A 21,195-nucleotide genomic window follows, 5' to 3' on the forward strand; every position below is an offset into this window, starting at 1 on the left:
TACTTTTCTAAATGTCCTACAAGAAGCAATGTATCACTTTTATAATCAGAAAAAATGATTGAGTTATTGGAAAAATAAGGAAACTAAAATAAAATAGGTTCACACCAAACTCCAAATGGAAAAATGAAATGTACAAAATAAAAGCAACATAACTACTAGAAGAAAACATGGGTGAATTCCTCTTTAATCTTGGCATAGGGAAAGACTTTCTAATTATGAATCAAAATTCAGAAACATGAGGAGACCATTAAAAACAATGTAGCCACTTTGGAAAATGGTTTGGCAGTTTCTCTAAAAGTTTATGTGACCCCGAAATTCCACTTGTACCTTCCCAATAAAAAACATATATCCATACAAAAATTTGCAATTGAATGTTCATGGCAGCATAATTGCTAACAGTCCCAAAGTTGAAACAACCCAAAAGTTCATCAACTGGGAAACTGATAGACAAAATGTGGTATATCCAGACAACAGAGTACTATTTAACAATGAAAAGGTATGAAGTACTGATAATCTCAGAAATATTATAGGTCAAAGAAATCAGATAAAAAGTTCACATACAGCAAGATTCCACATATATGAAATGTCCATAATAGGCAAATCTTATAGAAAGCAGATTAGTGATTGCCTGGGTTTGGGAGTGGGAATAGAAGTGACTACAACTGGCACAAAGGATCTTTTTGGAGTGATAGAAATGTTCCAAAATTGGATTGTGGTGATAGCTGCACAACTCTGTAAATTTACTAAAAACCACTGAATTGGGACTTCCCTGGTGGCGCAGTGGATAAGAATGTGCCTGCCAATTCAGGGGACATGGGTTCAATCCCTGGTCCAGGAAGATTCTACATGCTGCCGAGCAACTAAGCCTGTGTGCTGCAACTACTGAAACCCCTGAGCCCAGAGCCTGTGCTCCACAAGAGAAGCCATGGCGATGTGGAGCCCTCACACCACAACAAAGAGTAGCCCCAGCTCGCCACAACTAGAGAAAAAAGCCTGTGCAAAGAGCAAGGAGACCAAGTGCAGCCAAAAAATAAATAAATAAATAAAAAGTGAAAAAAAAAAAACCCATCAAATTGTATACTTAAAGTGAATGGATTTAATGGTATATAAATTATATCTCAATAAATCTAGAGGTTAAAAAAAATCCAGAGGCAATAAAAAATGACTCATAAACTTTTACTACATAAAAATTTATTTTTTTGCATGATTCAAAAAAACCAGGAACAAAGTACAAAACAAATTAGGAGAAAATATTTGTGACACACACTACAGACAAAAGACTAATACCACTAATATAAAAATAACTATTGAAAATAAGGGCCAAAATTAGGGCAGTTATCATAAAAAGAAAGAAAGAAAGAAAATACCAAGTACTGGCAAGGATGTGGAGAAATCAACATTTGTGCACTTCTGGAGGAATGTAAAATAGTGTAGCTGCTATGGAAAAGGGTATGGAAGTTTAATAAAAAATAAAAAATAGAATAAATATATGATCCAGCTATTCCACTTCTGGGTATATACCCAAAAAACTGAAAGCAGAGTTACTTGCATACCCATGTTCATAGAAACATTATTCACAATACTCAAGAGGTAGAAGCAACCCATGTCCATTGACACATGAAGGGATACACAACATGTGGTATATACATACAATGGAATACTATTCAGCCTTTAAGCGGAACAAAATTCTGGGACTTCCCTGGTGGTTCAGTAGGTAAGAATCCACCTTGTAGACTTCCCTGGTGGTGGAGTGGAGAAGAATCCTCCTGCCAATGCAGGAGATATGGCTTTGATCCTCGGTCTGGGAAGATTACAATAGAATGGGAAAGACTAGAGATCTCTTCAAGAAAATTAGAGACACCAAGGGAACATTTCATGCAAAGATGGGCATAATAAAGGACAGAGATGGTATGGATCTAACAGAAGCAGAAAATATTAAGAACAGGTGGCAAGAATACACAGAAGAACTATACAAAAAAGATCTTCATGACTCAGGTAACCATGATGGTGATCACTCACCTAGAGCCAGACATCCTGGAATGCAAAGTCAAGTGGGCCTTAGGAAGCAATACTACGAACAAAGCTAGTGGAGGTGATGGAATTCCAGTTGAGCTCTTTCAAATCCTAAAAGATGATGCTGTAAAGTGCTGCACTCAATATGCCAGCGAATTTGGAAAACTCAGCAGTGACCACAGGACTGGAAAAGGTCAGTTTTCATTCCAATCCCAAAGAAAGACAATGCCAAAGACTGTTCCAACTACTGCACAACTGCACTCATCTCACATGCTAGCAAATTAATGCTCAAAATTCTCCAAGCCAGGCTTCAACAGTACTTGAACAAAGAACTTCCAGATGTTCTAGCTGGATTTAGAAAAGGCAGAGGAACCAGAGATCCAATTGTCAACATCTGTTGGATCACAGAAAAAGCAAGAGAGTTCCAGAAAAACATCTGCTTCTGCTTTACTGACTACACCAAAGCCTTTGACTGTGTGGATCACGACAAACTGTGGAAAATTCTTAAAGAGATGAGAATACCAGACCACCTTAACCTGCCTTCTGAGAAATCAGGATACAGGTCAAGAAGCAACAGTTAGAATCGGACATGGAACAACAGACTGTTTCCAAATTGGGAAAGGAGTACATCAAGGCTGTACGTACTGCTTATTTAACTTATATGCAGAGTACATCATGAGAAATGCTGGGCTGGATGAAGCACAAGCTGGAATTAAGATTGTTAGGAGAATTATCAAGAACCTCAGATATGCAGATGACACCACCCTTATGGTAGGAAGCGAAGAACTAAAGAGCCTCTTGATGAAAGTGAAAGAGGAGAGTGAAAAAGTTGGCTTAAAATTCAATATTCAAAAAACGGAAGATCATGGCATCCAGTCCCATCACTTCACTGGCAAACAGATGGGGAAACAATGAAAACAGTGAGAGACTTTAGTTTTTTGGGCTCCAAAATCACTGGAGATGGTGACTGCAGCCATGAAATTAAAAGATGCATGCTCCTTGGAGGAAAAGCTAAGACCAACCTAAAGAGCATATTGAAAAGCAGATACATTACTTTGCCGACAAAGGTCTGTATAGTCAAAGCTATGGTTTTTCCAATAGTCATGTATGGATGTGAGAGTTGGACTCTAAAGAAAGCTGAGCGCCAAAGAATTGATGCTTTTGAACTGTGGTGTTGGAGAAGACTTTTGAGAGTCCCTTGGACTGCAAGGAGATCCAAGAAGTCCATCCTAAAGGAAATCAGTCCTGATTTCCTTTTAAAATTCATTGGAAGGACTAATGCTGAAGCTGAAGCTCCAATACTTTAGCTGCCTGATGTGAAGAACTGCCTCATTAGAAAAGACCCTGACGCTGGAAAAGATTGAAGGTGGGAGGAGAAAGGGACGACAGAGGATGTGATGGTTGGATGGCATTACCTACTCGATGGACATGAGTTTGGGCAAGTTCTGGGAGTTGGTGATGGACAGGGAAGTCTGGCGTGCTGCAGTCCATGGGGTTGCAAAGAGTCAGACACAACTAAGCAACTGAACTGAACTGAACTGAATTGGGAAGATTCTACATGCTAGGGAGCAACTGAGCCCATGTGCTACAACTACCGAGCCCTTGTGCTGTAACTACTGAAGCCCACATGCCTAGAGCCTGTGTTCCACAAGAAGAGCCGCCACAATAAGAAGCCTGTGCCCCTGCAATGAAGAGTAGCTTCTACCTGCTTGCCTCAACTAGAGAAAGCCCATGCATAGCAACAAAGATCCAGCACAGCCAACATAATAATAAAATAAAAAGAATCTGCCTTGCAATGCAGGGGACATGGTTTGATCCCTGGTTGGGGAACTAAGATCCCATACTCCTCAGAGCAACTAAGCCCATGCACCACAACTACAGAACCCATGTGCTGCAACTACTGAGCCCGCGTGCCACAACCAGACTTGTACACAGACTTGTGCACCACAATGAAAGATCCTGCATGACACAACAAAGATCCCCCATGCTGCAACTAAGACACGACTCAGCCAAATAAATGGCACCCCACTCTAGTACTCTTGCCTGGAAAATCCCATGGACGGAGGAGCCTGGTAGGCTGCAGTCCATGGGGTCGCTAGGAGTCGGACACGACTGAGCGACTTCACTTTCACTTTTCACTTTCATGCACTGGAGGAAATGGCAACCCGCTCCAGTGTTCTTGCCTGGAGAATCCCAAGGACGGGGGAGCCTGGTGGGCTTCCGTCTATGGGGTCGCACAGTCGGACACGACTGAAGCGACTTAGCAGCAGCAGCAGCAGCCAAATAAATAAATAAATAAATATTTTAAAAAGAGGAAGGAAATCCTCACACACACTACAACATGGATGAAACTTGAAGACATCATGCTAAGTGAAACAAACAGTCACTAAAGGATAAACAATACAATTAATATTCCATTCATATGAGGTACTTAGAGTAATCAATAAAAGTAGAATTATGATTGCCAGGGGCTGGAGAGAAGGGGAAACAAGGAGTTGTTTTTTAATGGGTACAGTTTCGGTTTTGCAAGATGAAAGAAAAAAGTTTGGGGAATGGATGGTGCTGCTGATTGCTCAATATTGTGAATATACTTAATGCCAATGAACTGTATACTTAAAATGGCTAAATTTTTTATGCATATTTAATCACATTTTTCGAAGAAGGCAATGGCAACCCACTCTAGTACTCTTGCCTGGGAAATCCCTTGGACGGAGGAGCCTGGTAGGCTACAGTCTATGGGGTCGCGAAGAGTTGGACACGACTGAGTGATTTCACTTTTACTTTTCACTTTCATGCACTGGAGGAGGAAATGGCAACCCACTCCAGCATTATTGCCTGGAGAATCGCAGGGACGGGAGCCTGGTGGGCTGCCATCTATGGGGTTGCACAGAGTCGGACACGATTGATGTGACTTAGCAGGAGCAATCACATTTTTTTAAAAAAGGACCAACGGATCCAAAAACCCAATAAAAAATGGGACACATGAACAGACAGTTTACCACAAAAAGAGATAAAAGTGGCCTTGAAACATTTGGGAAAAAAAGCTAAAATTCATTCATGATTAAAGAAATGCAAATTAAAACAACACCGAGATAGAATTTCTCTTGTATCAGATTAGCAAAAATTGAAAATATATGACAACACATTCTACTGGCGAGGCTGTGGGGAAAAAAGCACTCTTACACACTGCTGTTGGGAATACAAATGGGTATAATCCTGGAAGGGAATGTGGCAATATCTAACAAAACCACACATGCACTTACCTTTTGCCCCAGCAATCCCATTCCTAGAAACCTACTCTGAAGAAAACTAACAATATGAAAATATATGCAGGGACTTCCCTGGTGGTTCAATGGCTAAGATTCCACACTCTCAATACAGGGGGTCTGAGTTCTATCCCTGGTCAGGGAACTAGAACCCACATGCCACAGCTAAGAGTTCACATGCCACAACTAAAGACCACCCATGCTGTAACTAAGACTCAGTGCAGCTAATAAGGAAAGAAAGAAAAAGGAAGAAAATATACATATAAAAGGTTATTCACTGCAGCATGTCTGTAATTGCAAAATATTGGAAACAACCTAAATGCCCATACACAGGAGAGAAGGTGAATTACTATGTATGGCACATATACACAGTAAGAGTACCATGGAGCTGTACAAAAAAGAATGAGGAAGACTTCTATGAACTGATAAATGACTTTTAGAAAATACTGAGAAAAGCAAAGCCACAAAGTATATTTATAGTGTACTACCATTCATATGAGAAAGAAGGGGATATGAAATCATACGCAAGCAACCGCTCATTTGTACAAAAGAAATATAGGAAGAAACTAAAGAGACTGATTAAATACAGGGGTTAGGAGAATGTGGTGGTAAAGAAGTGGAAATAAGGGTGGAATGGGGACAGGATAGCAGGGACAAACAGGAACACTTCTCTGAGTATGCATATTTTTTTCTTTAAAAATAAAACATTGTGGTAAAAAACATAGCATAAAATTTACCATCTTAACATACAACACTTTGTTGTATGTACATTTTAAAGTGTACAGTTCAATAGTGTTAGTATATTTACACTGTTGTGCAATGACTCTCCATAACTTTTTCTTCTTGTAAAACTGAAACTCCATACCCATTCAACAGCAACTCTCCATCCCTGGTCTATTCTTTTAGTTTCTGTCACTGCTTTTATTCATAGAATGCTCTTTACCTTCACCTGTATGCAGAGAACTTTGTCTATATTTTTTTCTAGTTCTCTTGTAGGTTTTTTCTTTTTTTATATTGTGGTAAAAAAACACATGGACTTCCCAGGTGGCTCAGTGGTAAAGAACCTGCCTATAATGTAAGAGACACTGGAGATACAGGTTCGATTCCTGGGTCAGGAATATCCCCTGGAGGAGGGCACGGCAACCCACTCCAGTATTGTCGGCCTGGAGAATCTCATGAACAGAGGAGCCTGGAGGGCTACAGTCTGTAGGTCACAAAGAGTCAGACACGACTGAAGTGACTGAGCACAGCACAGTACAGCAAAAAACATAATATAAAACGTGTCATCTTAACTGCTTTTAAGTATACAGTTGAGTAGCATTAAGTATATTTATATTGCTGTGAAACAGATCTCTAGAAATGTTTCATCTTGTAAAACTCAAATTATATACCCATTAAATAATAACTCCCCTTTTGGCCCTCCCCTAGCCCTTGGTAACCACCATGCTACTCTTCATTTCTGTGAATTTGACTACTTTAAATTCCTTATATAAGTGGAATCATACAGTATTTGTCTTTTTGTGACTTGATTGTTTTACTTACATAATGTCCTAAAGTTTCATTCATGTTGTAACATGTGACAGGATTTCCTTCCTTTTAAGGGCTGAATGATATTGGGACAGATCGAGGGCAGGAGGAGGAGGGAACAGAGGATGAGATGGTTGGATGGCATAGCAACTCAATGGACATGAGTTTGAGCAAACTCTGGGAGACAGTGAAGGACAGAGAAACCTGGTGTGCTGCAGTTCATGGGGTCACAGAGTCAGACATGACTGAGAGACTGAATGATAACAACAACAACAACAACATTTTGTTGTATGTATATATTGTGGCTTAGTCGCTAAGTCATGTCCAATTCTTTTGTGACTCCGTGGACTGCAGCCCATCAGGCTCTTCTGTCCATGGGATCTATTATGAATAGGTGGGTAAGCAAATATCTCTTTGAGACCCTGTTTACAGTTCTTTAAGATATATACCCAGAAGTGGGATTGCTGGATCATATAGTAGTTCTATTTTTAATTTTTTGAGCTACCTCCATACTGCTTTCCATAGCAGTTATATCATTTTACAATCCATTCAACAATGTACAAAGGTTGTAATTTCTCCACATTCTCCTTGCATCCTTTCCAACATTTGTTATTTTCTGTTTTTTTTTTTTCAATAGTAGCCATCCTGACAAGGTGTATGGTGATATCTCATTGCAATTTTGATTTGCATTTCTCTGCTCTGAGTATAATTTTTTGTAAAACCCTGACTCTTAGACCATCAATAATGCTTCACATACTCTTCATATGCCTCAAATATAAACAATTAAAGCCAACCAAGCAAGATGTAGGGGGATCCACAATGGAATACAAACAGTAACTTTGGGAAACAGTATCTTGCCTGGATACTTTAAAGTCTAAAGACAAAAAGAACTGTACATATATGCTGTAATCTAGTCACTAAAAGTCTTTCTCACAGGGGTATGGGCTAGCAATTCCAAAATTATTTTATGTGTCTACCAGAAATGAACTAGTAAGTAAATAGAACGCAGATAATGAGAGCTGGTTTTTCACTGCTGGAGAAAGAAGTTATAAATAAAGAGTGGGAAGATTAAAATAAACCCTGTAATGTTAGACTAGAATCAGAGGTATCAGTCTAAAATCATGGTTTTTAACATATATACAGTTAGATAGATATAAAAATATAGATATATGTGTGGGTTACTGTACATACAGATATTTCCTAGCTCTACTCACTGAGAGGGCCTAGAAGTAGTGATATCCCAGTAATAATGAGCACACCTAATGCCCAGATATGTTTCTAAGTACCATTTTCCAACTAAAAGAAAAAGCAGGGCTCCTTAGACATATGATTGATTCCAGAGCTGAGGCAGGGAAAATACAACATCTGGTGGAAATGCTTAAAAACTTGACAGTGTGCTAAAGAATACAAGAGCTACTCTGAAGGTGTTCCTAGTGGACAAGAAATAAAAAATAAAACAAGATATAAAACAAATGATGATAGTATTGGGTGTTAATGCATAGAATAAAATAAATACCCATGGGTCTATATGGCTATAAATACATAATCATATAAATAAGTGGTAGGAGGAGAAAAATAGCTCTTTCTCATAGTAGGATTCCAATTAATACATTTCTGAGGCCAGAACCCATGATTTTTCTATTTTATCAGGTTGTCTCAAAGCTAACTAGCTAAGTCCTAAATGGACAGCAAGTTTGTTAAGATCCCTACCTTGACACCAAGTGCTATCAGAAACTTTAGAATATCAGGGGGGAAACAACTATGAGGAGAAAAAGGCTCTGTTAGAATATACATTTAAAATTAGTCTATGGCTCTTACTTTATAGATCCAGGCAGGGTACCTCCATGGGCTTGTAGCAACAAAACCTGTAGCTGCTGGACCTGGAAAAGGCAAAGAAAAATAGTCAGCTAGTTATCAATCAAAACTACTTATCCCTACTCAGCAAAATTATCATGATTAGCAGGAGGGTAATTTTACTTGATGCTTTTGAACTGTGGTGTTGGAGAAGACTTTTGAGAGTCCCTTGGACTGCAAGGATATCCAACCAATCCATCTTAAAGGAGATCAGTCCTGAGTGTTCACTGGAAGGACTGATGTTGAAGCTGAAACTCCAATACTTTGGCCACCTGATGTGAAGAACTGACTCATTGGAAAAGACCCTGATGCTGGCAAAGATTGAAGGCGAGAGGAGAAGGGGATGACAGAGAATGAGATGACATCATCGACTCAATGGACATGAGTTTGGGTAAACTCTGGGAGTTGGTGATGGACAGGGAGGCCTGGCATGTTGCAGTCCATGGGGTCGCAAAGAGTCAGACACGACTGAGCTGAACTGAATTTTACTTGATGCCTATGAAATCTAAGGCATATCTTAGGTATTACAGAAAGCAACATGGTTGATGATTCAATGATAAAAAGACAATCAGCACTACATGAATAACTAGTACTTAGAAGATGTCATCTCTAAGCGTCTTCATGAGTTTATTGAGCCTCTATTCTGTTTTTTTTTTTAATCAGACTTAGCACTGAGCTAGGCAATGTGGGGGGGGCACAAAATAAACTCTTGTTGTTTATTATCTAGTTTACAATCTAGTTGATGAAGACAAGACTAAGGCCTGAAAAAGTAGGAAATAACACAAGACAGAAAATGCTAAGTCATCAAGTATACTTAAGTACTTTAGGGTTCTGAGAAGAAGCAAATTAATAAAATCCCGCAATAGTCTAAAGGAGGCTTTGTGGGGATGGATCTTAAACCAGAGTGCACCTGTAATCATTGTCTCCATTCCCTCTTATGACAAAAGAGAAGCTGTTCTGCTTGAGTTTTGGATCCCAACTCTTCTTGCCTTCTGATAAATCTTTCTCTATTTGTTATCCCCTCTCTCTTCTATATATGTGACTTCTCTCTTTTTTACAGTATCTTTCCTATTAAGATTAAAACACGTTCAAGTCTCTACCATCTTAACAGCACCTCCCCTAATCCCGCTTCCTATCACTTTTTGCTTGATTTCTGTCCTTCATAAAGTTTAAGAGAATAGTCTACACCCACTGCCTCCATTTCCTTTGCTCTTCTCTCACTTGCTCTTTAACTTATTCTAATCTGATCTGTGCCCACAACATTCCACTGAAATAACTTTGGATAATGTCACCAATGATCTGCATGTCACTATATCCCATGGGCATTTTTTAGTCTTCATTTTATTTGACTGTTTGGTAGCATTTGGGTTACCAGACACCACACTTTCCTGCTTTTCCTTCTATTTTTCAAGCTGATCTTCTAGTCAATTTCTTAGTTCATCTTTGCTCCAATTGTCTTTTAGGTGATAAAGTTCCTCAAAGCTCTCTGCCTATAGTTTCAATTACCATTTATTAATAAAAACTGGTGACTCCCAAATTTATCTCAAACACAGATTTTTCTGAATTTAGAACTTTTAAAATGCAAGAACACTAGTATTTTACATTTACTATCACATCATTATTTCCAAAGCATGACTACACATGTAATTTCATTTGATCCACACAGATTTCTCTGGGCTTCCCTGGTGGCTCAGCAGTAAAGAATCAGCCTGCAATGCAGAAGCCATGGGTTCAGTCCCTGGGTTGGGAAGATCCCCTGAAGAAGGAAACGGCAACCCACTCCAATATTTTGCCTGGAGAATCCTATGGACAGAGGAGCCTGGTGGGCTACAGTCCATAGGGTTGCAAAGAGTCAGACATGGCTTAGTAACTAAACAACAACAGAGATTTCTAAAGCATTTACAGGGAACAAGGTTGTTTGATAGGGGGAAACTGATATTTTACTTCCATTTTATCAACAGGAGCCTTCAGGCAAAAAGCTTAGGGACGATTTGCTGGCCATCAGTGAAGGAACTGCTGGTAGGGGAGTGCTGTTCCCTCCAATCCAGCTCTCTCCCTTGCAACCTGCAAGTAAAGGCTTACATCCAATTGCAGGGAGAAGAACTTTTTTGTTCCTTGAAAAGCCACTACCACTCCATTGGGGAGAGATAGTGGGAAAAGTCAAGGGCTGGCTATCAGGTGACCTGGTTCCTGTCAGCCTGCCCTGAACCACCATATTCATTTCTTAGACCCTAGTGTCTTAAAATGGGGATAAAGATACCTGCTGTGTTCATTGGCATATTATGATGATAAAATTAAATAATGAATATAAAAGGGTTTTTCTGAACCATGTCAAGGTGAGACAGGAAATCTGAAACAAAGGGAGCTTCTTTAAGGCCTGAGTCTAGCCCCTGGAGCCAGACACCATGGAAGATGGTTTAGACATAATGTATCATTAAGTCCTCAAATCAGCCCTGAGGGGACTATTACTACTGGGAAATATTAACATTATTAATAAATAATACTGGGAAATGAGTATTACTATTATTGAAAGTGTTAGTCGCTCAGTCATGTCATTTGCGAACTCATGAACTGTAGCCCACCAGGCTCCTCTGTCCATGTGATTTCAAGCGATTGCCATTTCCTTCTCCAGGGGATCTTCTCAACTTTTTTGAATTTAGAACCTTTATACTGAACTATCTACTTAATATTTCCACTTAGTTGTCTTCTGTCCCAAACCTGGTTTTTCTCTAGTGTATTCTGGTTCAGTGAATATGCAGTTTCACATGGCAGAAAGCTGGGTGTCATACCTTCACCCCCTTATCTAACCCACTGGTCACTTCTTTCTATCACTACCACCACCCCAAGTCCAAGCCACCACTTTTCTTTCTCTTGGACCATTGCAGTAACTTCTTAAGTGGCCTCCATGAGTATATTTTTGCTCCACCATAATCTATTTGTGCACAGCAGCCATACCATCTTTCAAAATTGTAAATTATTAATGCTGCCACCTAGCTTAAAATCATTTTTAACATAGTACATGAGGCTTCAATCAGGCCTCTGATTGAAAGTAAATGGCAACCCACTCCAATATTTTGCCTGGAGAATCCTATGGACAGAGGAGCCTGATGGGCTACAGTCCATAGGGTTGCAAAGAGTCAGACATGACTTAGTAACTAAACAACAACAACACAGATTTCTAAAGCATTTACAGGGAACAAGGTTGTTTGATAGGGGGAAACTGGTAATCCAGTCTGATTACCCGTTCCTTGCTCTCTCCACTCTAGCAACAATAGTCTTCAAATGCACTATACTCATACCTAACTCAAGACCTTTGCAGACATGCTATATGTCTGGCACTGTTCTAAGTGCTTTATATGTATTAACTCATTTAACCCTCATAAAAACTCTATGAAGCAGGTACTATTATTATTATTTTTGTTTTATAGATAGGGAAACTGAGGCACAGAGAACTCGCCCAGGGTACATAGCTAGTGAGGTATAGAGCCAGGATTTGAACCCGGGCAGCTTGGCTGCATTGTCAATACTCTTTCCCATTATACTCTGATACACACACTATTGTGCTTTGCAGGTGACTCAGTGGTTAAAAACCCACTTGTTAAGCAGCAGATGCTGATTCAATCCCTGGGATAGGAAGATCCCCTGGAGAAGGAAAGTGGCAACCACTCCAGTAGTCTTGCCTGGGAAATCCCATAGATGGAGGAATCTGGTGGGCTACACCCCAGGGGTCACAGAGAGTCGGACACAACTTAGCAACTAAACAACAACATGTATTTCTTCTCTCTGGAATCTTCTTCTTTCTTTTCTGCATAGACGATTCCTACTTCATCTTTCAGATCTCAGCTCAAATGTAGTTACCTTAGGGAAGCCTTCTTTTCAGAGTAGATATTTAACAGAAGATCCTGTTCATACTTTCACAGTGCCCTATAGTACACTATTCCAGTTTATAATACATTGGTATGACTGTGTGCTTAATGTTTGTTTGTCTCTCCTATTAGGAGAGTTCCATGAAGGCAGAAACTATCTTCTTTGCTCAACAATATATTCCAGCACAGTACCTGGCACATAATAGTGTTCAGTAAATCTTTATTGTTGGAATGGATGAACAAATAAATGACCAGGAAGAAAAGCATTTCTGGCAACAGGAGTACACATGAAAGCAAACAAAGCACTGAATAAGGTACTTTATAATTAAAGTGATTTTGTAAACAGGTAAATTACTTATATTTTCTATAGTGAACCTTAGGAGGAAGGAAATAAAGGACAGTAAAAGGAGGGAAGACAACAGATTAAATGAGGTGTAATTATTATCACTGAGGAGGAAGCTAGAGATGGAGTGAGCACTAGACTGTTGAGAAACACTAGATTCCCACTGGGAAGAGTACTATACCAAGAAAAGCTGACACCCCTATCTGCTATTCTGCCAGTGCTATTGAGCTGTTGCATAGTCATACTGATACCACCACAAATTCATGTTCCTAGTCAGCTACTTCTTCCATTTCCAAGACTTTAAGTCTTCTGAGGTCTCTTCAATCCCTCTATGCTATCATCTGCTTGATTGCTCTTAGAAGATGACCTTGTCTTCTATTTTCCTGAGAAGAAAATGGTCATCAGGTTGAAAATTGCTGTTTCCCTTCTTGTTTATCTAAATTAGTGTCACTGTATCCTTCCTATTCTAAACTCTTTTCTTCTAGTCTTATGGGCAGGTATCCCCTCTACTGTCTAAGGTGAATCCCTTTTTATTTGTACAGAGGATCTCAACTAAAAGAAAACACCTTATCAACTCATTCCTATTCTCAGTCTCTCCAAGTCTATCCCAACCAGTCTCTGGTTCTTTCATATGCTCAAGTCTCTTCCATATTTCAAAAAAAAAGAAAAAAACACAGATTTATATCCCTTGACCCATGACTAACAGCTACTGTCTTCTTTTCTCTTGCCTTCTTGAAAGAAGAGCCTACCAACTTCCTCCACTTTCTTGTCTAGCATTCACTGTCCATCCCATAGCAATCTGTTCCTATCATTCCCCTGACCCTCTTCTCACTGCAGTCATCAATAGCTTTCTTGCTGATTAAAAAAAAAAAATCAATGGACCTTTTTAACCCTTATCTTTACACTTCTTTATAAATTTATACTTTTGATAGCCCTCCTTGAAACTTTCTTCCCTTGTCTTCCATGAACCACTGATTTTCTTCCTACCTGTTTGCTCTTTCTTCATCTCCCTTGTTGTCGGCTCTCCTTTCCCCCTTCCTTAAATACTGCTGTTACCCCTGAGTTCTATCTAGCCTTCATCTCTCTTCTTTGCCATTTGCTCACTCAGCAAATATTGAGTAAGTGCCTTTAACATGCCAGGCACTCTTCGATTTCATCTACTTTGTAACATCAGGTACCATCTAAATTCTCACTTTTGTCGCTTAGTCATGTCTGACTCTTTGCGACCCCATGGACTATAGCATGCCAGGCTTCCCTGTCCATCACCGATTCCCGGAGCTTGCACAAACTCATGTCCATGGAGTCAGTGATGCCATCCAACCATCTCATCCTGTGTCATCTCCTTCTCCTCCTGCCTTCAATCTTTCTCAGCATCAGGGTCTTTTCCAATGAGTCAGTTCTTCACATCAGGTGGCCAAAGTATTAGAGCTTCAGCTTCAGCATCAGACCTTCCAATGAATATTCAAGACTGATTTCCTTTAGGATGGACAGGTTGGATCTCCTTGCAGTCCAAGGGGCACTCAAGACTCTTCTCCAACACCACAGTTCAAAAGCATTAGTTCTTCGGTACTCAGCTTTCTTTAAGGTCCGACTCTTACATCTGTACATGACTACCAGAAAAATCATAGCTTTGACTAGACGGACCTTTGTTGGCAAAGTAATGTTTCTGCTTTTTAATGTTGTCTAGGTTTGTCATAGCTAAATGCTGATGACATACAAATCTGTATCTTCAGACCTCTCTACATTAAACCCGCATACCCAGCCATGTTTGAATAACTCTACTTAGATGTCCCTCAAGAGCGTCAAACTCAAAATGTCCTAAACTGAATTTCATCATTTCCATTTCCCTGCCTGACCCCTATTTTCCTTCTAAATTCCCTGACTCAATGATTGTTACTACCATTTATTCAGTTGTCCTAGCAAAAAACCTGGGAATCAACTTTGATTTTCCCTACCTACCCTTTCACATCAAATCTGTAGCCACATTTGTAAGCTCTATACATTCTACCTCCTTGGGGTTTTTTTTGTTGTTGTTTCTGTCAATAATTTGTCCCCCTTTCTTTATCTCTATTGCTTCTGTCTTTAGTTCAGGGCATAGTGTTTACTTGAGTTATTATAATTCTTTAACCAGTCATATAAGGACCTTTGGGATCTGACTCCTGCATACCTCTCTTGCCCCAACTCTTACTGCTCACTTCTTTATCAGTGAAATATCCAGTGCCACCCTCTAATCTTAAATATGACCAAAAAACATGTTCATAGGAGTTACTTTAACATGTCCTCATACTAACAGAATGCTTAACCAACATCTCTAAAGTCCTGGTGGAGAAAAAGCTGAGAAATAGGAGCTCTATCATTCCACTCACATACTTGTAATTTTCCCCATCAAATGTTAAGTCCCTTCTACCTGTTGCTTCAGATGATTAAGTTCAGCTGTCTGGGGATCAATATTAACAACAGGTTTGTTCTTGATTTTTCTTGCTCTGTCAGCATAACGAAGAGTGTTTAATGTTTCCTCTAGATTGGAGTCAGCAGGACTCACACAGGCTATCATAAGAGTGTGGCTATTACCTCCTAGAGAATCTGAAAAAGAAAAATGGAAGGAAGTGAAATCCAAGTAGGACGCAAGCAAAGCTGTCCATTGGGTTGGAAACTTCAATCTCAGAGCCGTAAGAAAATAATTCTTAAGTATCTACAAATTTCCTATTGCATCAATATAAACACATCAAGAATTTCTGCTGTGTAAAATGATATAGTTTAGCATGCTATTACATGTGTCCTCCTTAAGTGAGACTGTGACATCAGCAGTTAATCAGGTTAAAACAACCGGGGCCTGGGCCAAGTAAGTTAGGAGCCACTATTAGGAGTAAACATTCTTTGGATGCTTCCTCTAGGTAGATTTTAACTTTTTAGGGAATTCTGCTTGTCAGCATTAATAAATACAGTAAGCAAGTTCATTTCCAGATACAAAGTGCTAAGTACAGTTGACACTCTACAGATTTTTTTGGCTCTCAAATCCATATATGAAGACATTTTTCCATTACCTTAGAAGCCTGCTTGCCAACAGGTCTCTCTCCCGTTTATCAATTGGACAGCTCTGTATGTAATAGTCCAAAAATCTGGCTTTTTATTAATATCTGTCCTATCTTTGCATTCTCATCACTATCATTCTAAGTTACTTTCTTATTTCTTAGAGGCACTTTGGGCTTACCTTGAAGCAGTCGAGTCAATTTGGAATCTCTGTAGGGCACAAAGCCACACTTTTTGTCATCTCCAAGAGCACTGATTACATTTCCCAAACATAGGAGGCCTCGGTTAATATTAATACCTAATAATAGGAAAGAAAATTTAAATTGCTTGGTAACATCTAACATATACCTATCCTGAGAAAGAGAAAAGAATAAAGACCCCACAGAATTATTAAGTTAGCAATCTTAAGGAAACCTCTTAATCCTGTTCACTTTTCCGAGAGTGTCTTTTTTTTCCCCAAACAGAAAGCTCTATATAAAAGAAAAACATTATTTAAAAATCTTTAGTGTTCTTATCAAATATTCTTATGCTCTTTGAGAAACACACCATATTTTCCCTAGGTGGAATGGACAGAAATGGGAATAAACATAATGCTGGTAGAAGCTGGTGATGTCCACTCTGATATTTTACTTTCTTTCCATCTCTTCCTCTTTCAAACAGTTGGTCTTCCAATTAAGTAAAGTTCAAAGGGCAAAGGTGAAAGCACAATTAAGTCAGTTGGCACTTCTTGCCCTTTTCCATGGAAACAAAGCAGACAGACAGATAACAGATCACCATGACAACAACCACTTGTATAGTTATTTACGTTTTATACTTTCCTCTTGTTGTTTCAAACAGAGTAAACATTCTTTTCCACTTCTTAAATTCCAAGGTTTACTTTTTAAACATTGTAATAATCTGAGGTCCCTTGAAAGCCTCCATGGTTATGTTTATCTTGGAAAGTCTATACAGTATAATGATTACAATCATGGAAAGTCTATATAGTGTAATGGTTAAATGCATGGGCAATGGTGGCTAGGTTCTAATCCTGGCTTTGTCACTGACTAGTTATGCAATTTTGGGTAAGTTCTACAGAAGGGGGCAAATCTACCCAGTTCATAGATTGTGGTGGGGAGTTAATAAGATACCTTACACAAAACAAAGTCATATGATATATAAATGGCATGATGATTGTTAGTGCTATTCTACTTTACTTATTTAGCCACTGGACTCCCTTATAGATCTATATCTATAAGATCTATATAACAACTATATCTATAAGATCCTTAACTCCAAAATTCCTCTCTGACTGCATCCTACTACCATCCTTCCGTTTCTTTCATGGATGCTGTTCTTCACCCTTGTTGTGGCTACAAATTTACTGACACTCTTTCTTTCTCTTTTTCGCTGCACCACATGGCATATAGGATCTTAGTTCCCCGACCAAGGATTGAACCTGCACCTGCTGAAGCAGAAGCGTGGAGTCTTAACCACTGGACCAGCAGGGAAATACCAGCTGACTCTTTCTAATACCCTTGGTAGATCATCTTTCCTGGGCCTTAAACTACCTATTCTGAACCCTGCAGTCATTTCGGTTATACTTTCCCAAGCACTCATTAAACCCATGACCTTCTGCCATTCCCACCATGTCAATTCCCAGGCCTAGGTTAAACCAGCTGTGTGTGTGTGTGCATACATGCACGCACATGTGTGCTTCTCTCCACACTGCAATGCTGAAGAAAGTTACATAATCAAATGGACTGGATTCATCCATTATAAAACATGCTATCTGACCTTGGCTGAACCCTTGGTCAACTGATCATCTTCTCTTCTTCATTCTTCCTTCACCATGGCAGCTATTCTAAACACTCATCATTTCCAAGACTGGAAATCTACCTTCACTCTATTAGTATACGATTTCAACAAATACATTATGGTGATCAATTCTTCACAAGGGCTCCCTAACTTCCCCTCTCCTCACTTCACAGTCTTTCCTTTGCTGCTACTGATTCCTCTGTTCTCCCTGTTTCAAGAGGAAATAACTACCTTTATTTTCCCTTCAGCCTCTGCTGGTGTTTCTATTCCCTTAATTTTCCCAGGGACCCTGGATTGTTCAATCTTCCACCTTCCTCTTAGATCTTCAATTTATTTTCCCTTTACAAATTCCTTCTTTTCAGTTTATTCACATGCTCAAATAACCCAATATATAAGGCTGAGTGCCAAAGAATTGATGCCTTCAAACTGTGGTGCTGGAGAAGACTTGAGAGCCTCTTGGACAGCAAGGAGATCAAACCAGTCAATCCTAAAGGAATTCAATTCCTAAAGGAAATCAATGCTGAATACACTGGAAGGACTGATGCTGAAGCTCCAATATTTTGGCCACTTGACGTGAAGAGCCAACTCATTGGAAAAGGCCCTCATGCTAGGAAAGATTGAAGGCAAGAGGAGAAGGGGATGACAGAGGATGAGATGGTTGGATGGCATTACTGGCTCGATGGACATGAGTTTGAGCAAACTCCAAAGGTGAAGGACAGCGAAGCTCGGCATGCCGCAGTCCAGCATGCCGCAGTCCATGGGGTCGCAGAGTCAGACATGACTGAGCAACTGAGAATGATGACGATGAAGACAAAAACAGTTCCATCAAGCAACCATCTCTTTCTTTTCCTTTTACTGCCATTTTCCAGGGCCATTTATCCCATCCAGGATGTGAAGGAGATCCTGCTGAGATTAATCAAACCTCACCATTGCCTATACTAATCCTCATATTAGTTCAGTTCTTTCTCTTCTTACACCTTTTAGCCAAACAGAACATTGTGCCATCTTATTGGCCCATATCCCATCTGGGATGTGAAGGAAAGACTGCTGAGGTGTTTCAAACCTATTAAGCAAAATGTCCATCTATTACTTCACAGGAACAACAACAAAAGCCCAGATAAGCCCTGAGAAGAAATAATGGGTACTGTGATCTAAGCAAGAAGCACAGACTTAAGAATAAAAAGGCTGAATTTTTTCTTCAAATCAGAGTTGGGGTTTTGGAATAGAAAGGAGCAAGGGAAATGAATGTCTCTCTGGAAAGAAATCATCACAAAAGAGCATTTGATTTTCTGTTGTTGAGAGAGAAATTCTTGACATGGATGGAGAAAATATATCATAAAGACTGGGAAGAACATGTCTGAAGAGACTTAAAAGTTCTGATCAAGTATGGCTATGGAGAAAAATGTCTGGATAAAGTTGTAAGACCAGAAGTTCCTCTTCTCTCTAAAAGATTGAGAATGGATCAAGTGAGGAAAGGATCAAGAATACTACTCAATAGCTTCAGGTATTTGTTCACTAGGGCAACAAATAAATAATAGAGATTTTAACTTTAAAAGGGGACTAGAACTTCACAAGTATAATGAACACATGTTACAATAGATTTTACAACTAGATTAAAAGGGTATATTTGTCACAGGAGAGAAAAACAAGGCAGGAGAGAAAGGAGGCAGCTCTATACGAAGCAGTTCTCAACTGGGGACAATTTTGCTTCCATAGGACTTTTGACATCTGACAAAACGTGGTCCACTGGAGAAGGGAATGGCAAACCACTTCAGTATTCTTGCCTTGAGAACCCTATGGACAGTATGAAAAGGCAAAAGATAGGACACTGAAAGATGAACTTCCCAGGTTGGTAGGTGCCCAATATGCTACTGGAGATCAGTGGAGAAATAACTCCAGAAAGAATGAAGGGATGGAGCCAAAGCAAAAATAACACCCAGCTGTGGATGTGACTGGTGATGGAAGTAAAGCCCAATGCTGCAAAGAGCAATATTGCATAGGAACCTGGAGTGTTAGGTTCATGAATCAAGGCAAATCAGAAGTGGTCAAACAGGAGATAGAAAGAATAAACATCGACATTTTAGAAATCAGCGAACTAAAATGGACTGGAATGGGCAAATTTACCTCAGATGACCATTATATCTACTACTGTGGGCAAGAATCCCTTAGAAGAAATGGAGTAGCCCTCATAGTTAACAAAAGAGTCTGAAATGCAGCAGTTGGGTGCAATCTCAAAAACAACAGAATGATCTCTGTTCGTTTCCAAGGCAAACCATTCAATATCACAGTAATCCAAGTCTATGCCCCATCCAGTAATGCTGAAGAAGCTGAAGTTGAACAGTTCTATGAGTACATCATGCAAAATGCTGGGCTGGATGAAGCACAAGCTGGAATCAAGATTGCTGGGAGAAATACCAATAACCTCAGATATGCAGATGACACCACTCTTATGGCAGAAATTGAAGAGGAACTAAAGTGCCTCCTGATGAAAGTGAAAGAGGAGAGTGAAAAAGTCAGCTTAAAACTCAAGGTTCAAAAAAGTAAGATCGTGGCATCCGGTCCCATCACTTCATGGAAAATAGATGGGGAAACAATGGAAACAGTGAGAGACTTTATTTTGGGGGGCTCCAAAATCACTGCAGATGTTGACTGCAGCCATGAAATTAAAAGATGCTTTGTTCCTTGGAAGAAAAGCTATGACTAACCTGGACAACATATTAAAAAGCCAAGCCATTACTTTGCTGACAAAGTTCCATCTAGTCAAAGCTATGGTTTTTCCAGTAGTCATGTATACACATGAGAGTTGGACTATAAAGAAAGCTGAGCACCGAAGAATTGATGCTTTTGAACTGTGGTATTGGAGAAAACACTTGAGAGTCCCTTGGACTGCAAGGAGATCAAACCAGTCAATCCTAAAGGTAATCAGGCCTGAGTGTTCATTGGAAAGACTGATGCTGAAGCTGAAACTCCAATACTTTGGCCACCTGATGCGAAGAACTGACTCATTGGAAGAGATCTTGATGCTGGGAAAGACTGAAAGCAGGAAGAGAAGGGGATGACAGAAGATGAGATGGTTGGATGGCATCACCAACTTGATGGAAATACATTTGTGCATGCTCCAGGAGTTGGTGATGGACAGGGATGCCTGCGTGCTGCAGTCCAAGGGGTCACAAACAGTAGGACATGACCAAGTGACTGGACTGAACTGAACTGAGGACATTTGGTGATATCTGGAGACATTTTGGTTGTCACAACTTGCGAGGTCAGGGGGAGTACTACTGGCATCTTTGAGTCGAGGGCAAGGATGCCACTAAACTTTCTACAATGCCCTGGACGGTTCCTGCCTCCCAATATTATTTGACCCAAAATGTCAATAGTGCAACAGCTGAGACACCCTGCTCTGTATGAGAAGAAAACATGTATGAGCCTAAGGCAGGTAGCACAGTCGAGAAGATTAGGGGGGAAAAAGAAGTAATATGATAGTATAGATATACTCTGCATA

At 39.7% G+C, this 21,195-nt stretch overlaps 1 protein-coding gene across 1 annotated transcript in view; it reads right to left on the reverse strand.

Moving 5' to 3' along the window:
* The window catches only part of KIF4A (kinesin family member 4A), a 129,831-nt gene that overhangs the window by 61,929 nt on the left and 46,707 nt on the right, over positions 1-21,195 (reverse strand). Inside the window, exons 7-9 of the mRNA XM_068962400.1 lie at positions 16,081-16,197; positions 15,277-15,452; positions 8,625-8,686 (exon numbers count right to left, since the gene is read on the reverse strand). Of these exons, the coding sequence (XP_068818501.1) occupies positions 8,625-8,686; positions 15,277-15,452; positions 16,081-16,197 (355 nt within the window). The remainder of the gene's footprint in view (positions 1-8,624; positions 8,687-15,276; positions 15,453-16,080; positions 16,198-21,195) is intronic.

This window comes from Capricornis sumatraensis, chromosome X (genome assembly GCF_032405125.1).
Source record: "Capricornis sumatraensis isolate serow.1 chromosome X, serow.2, whole genome shotgun sequence".
In the NCBI taxonomy this organism is placed as follows: domain Eukaryota; kingdom Metazoa; phylum Chordata; class Mammalia; order Artiodactyla; family Bovidae; genus Capricornis; species Capricornis sumatraensis.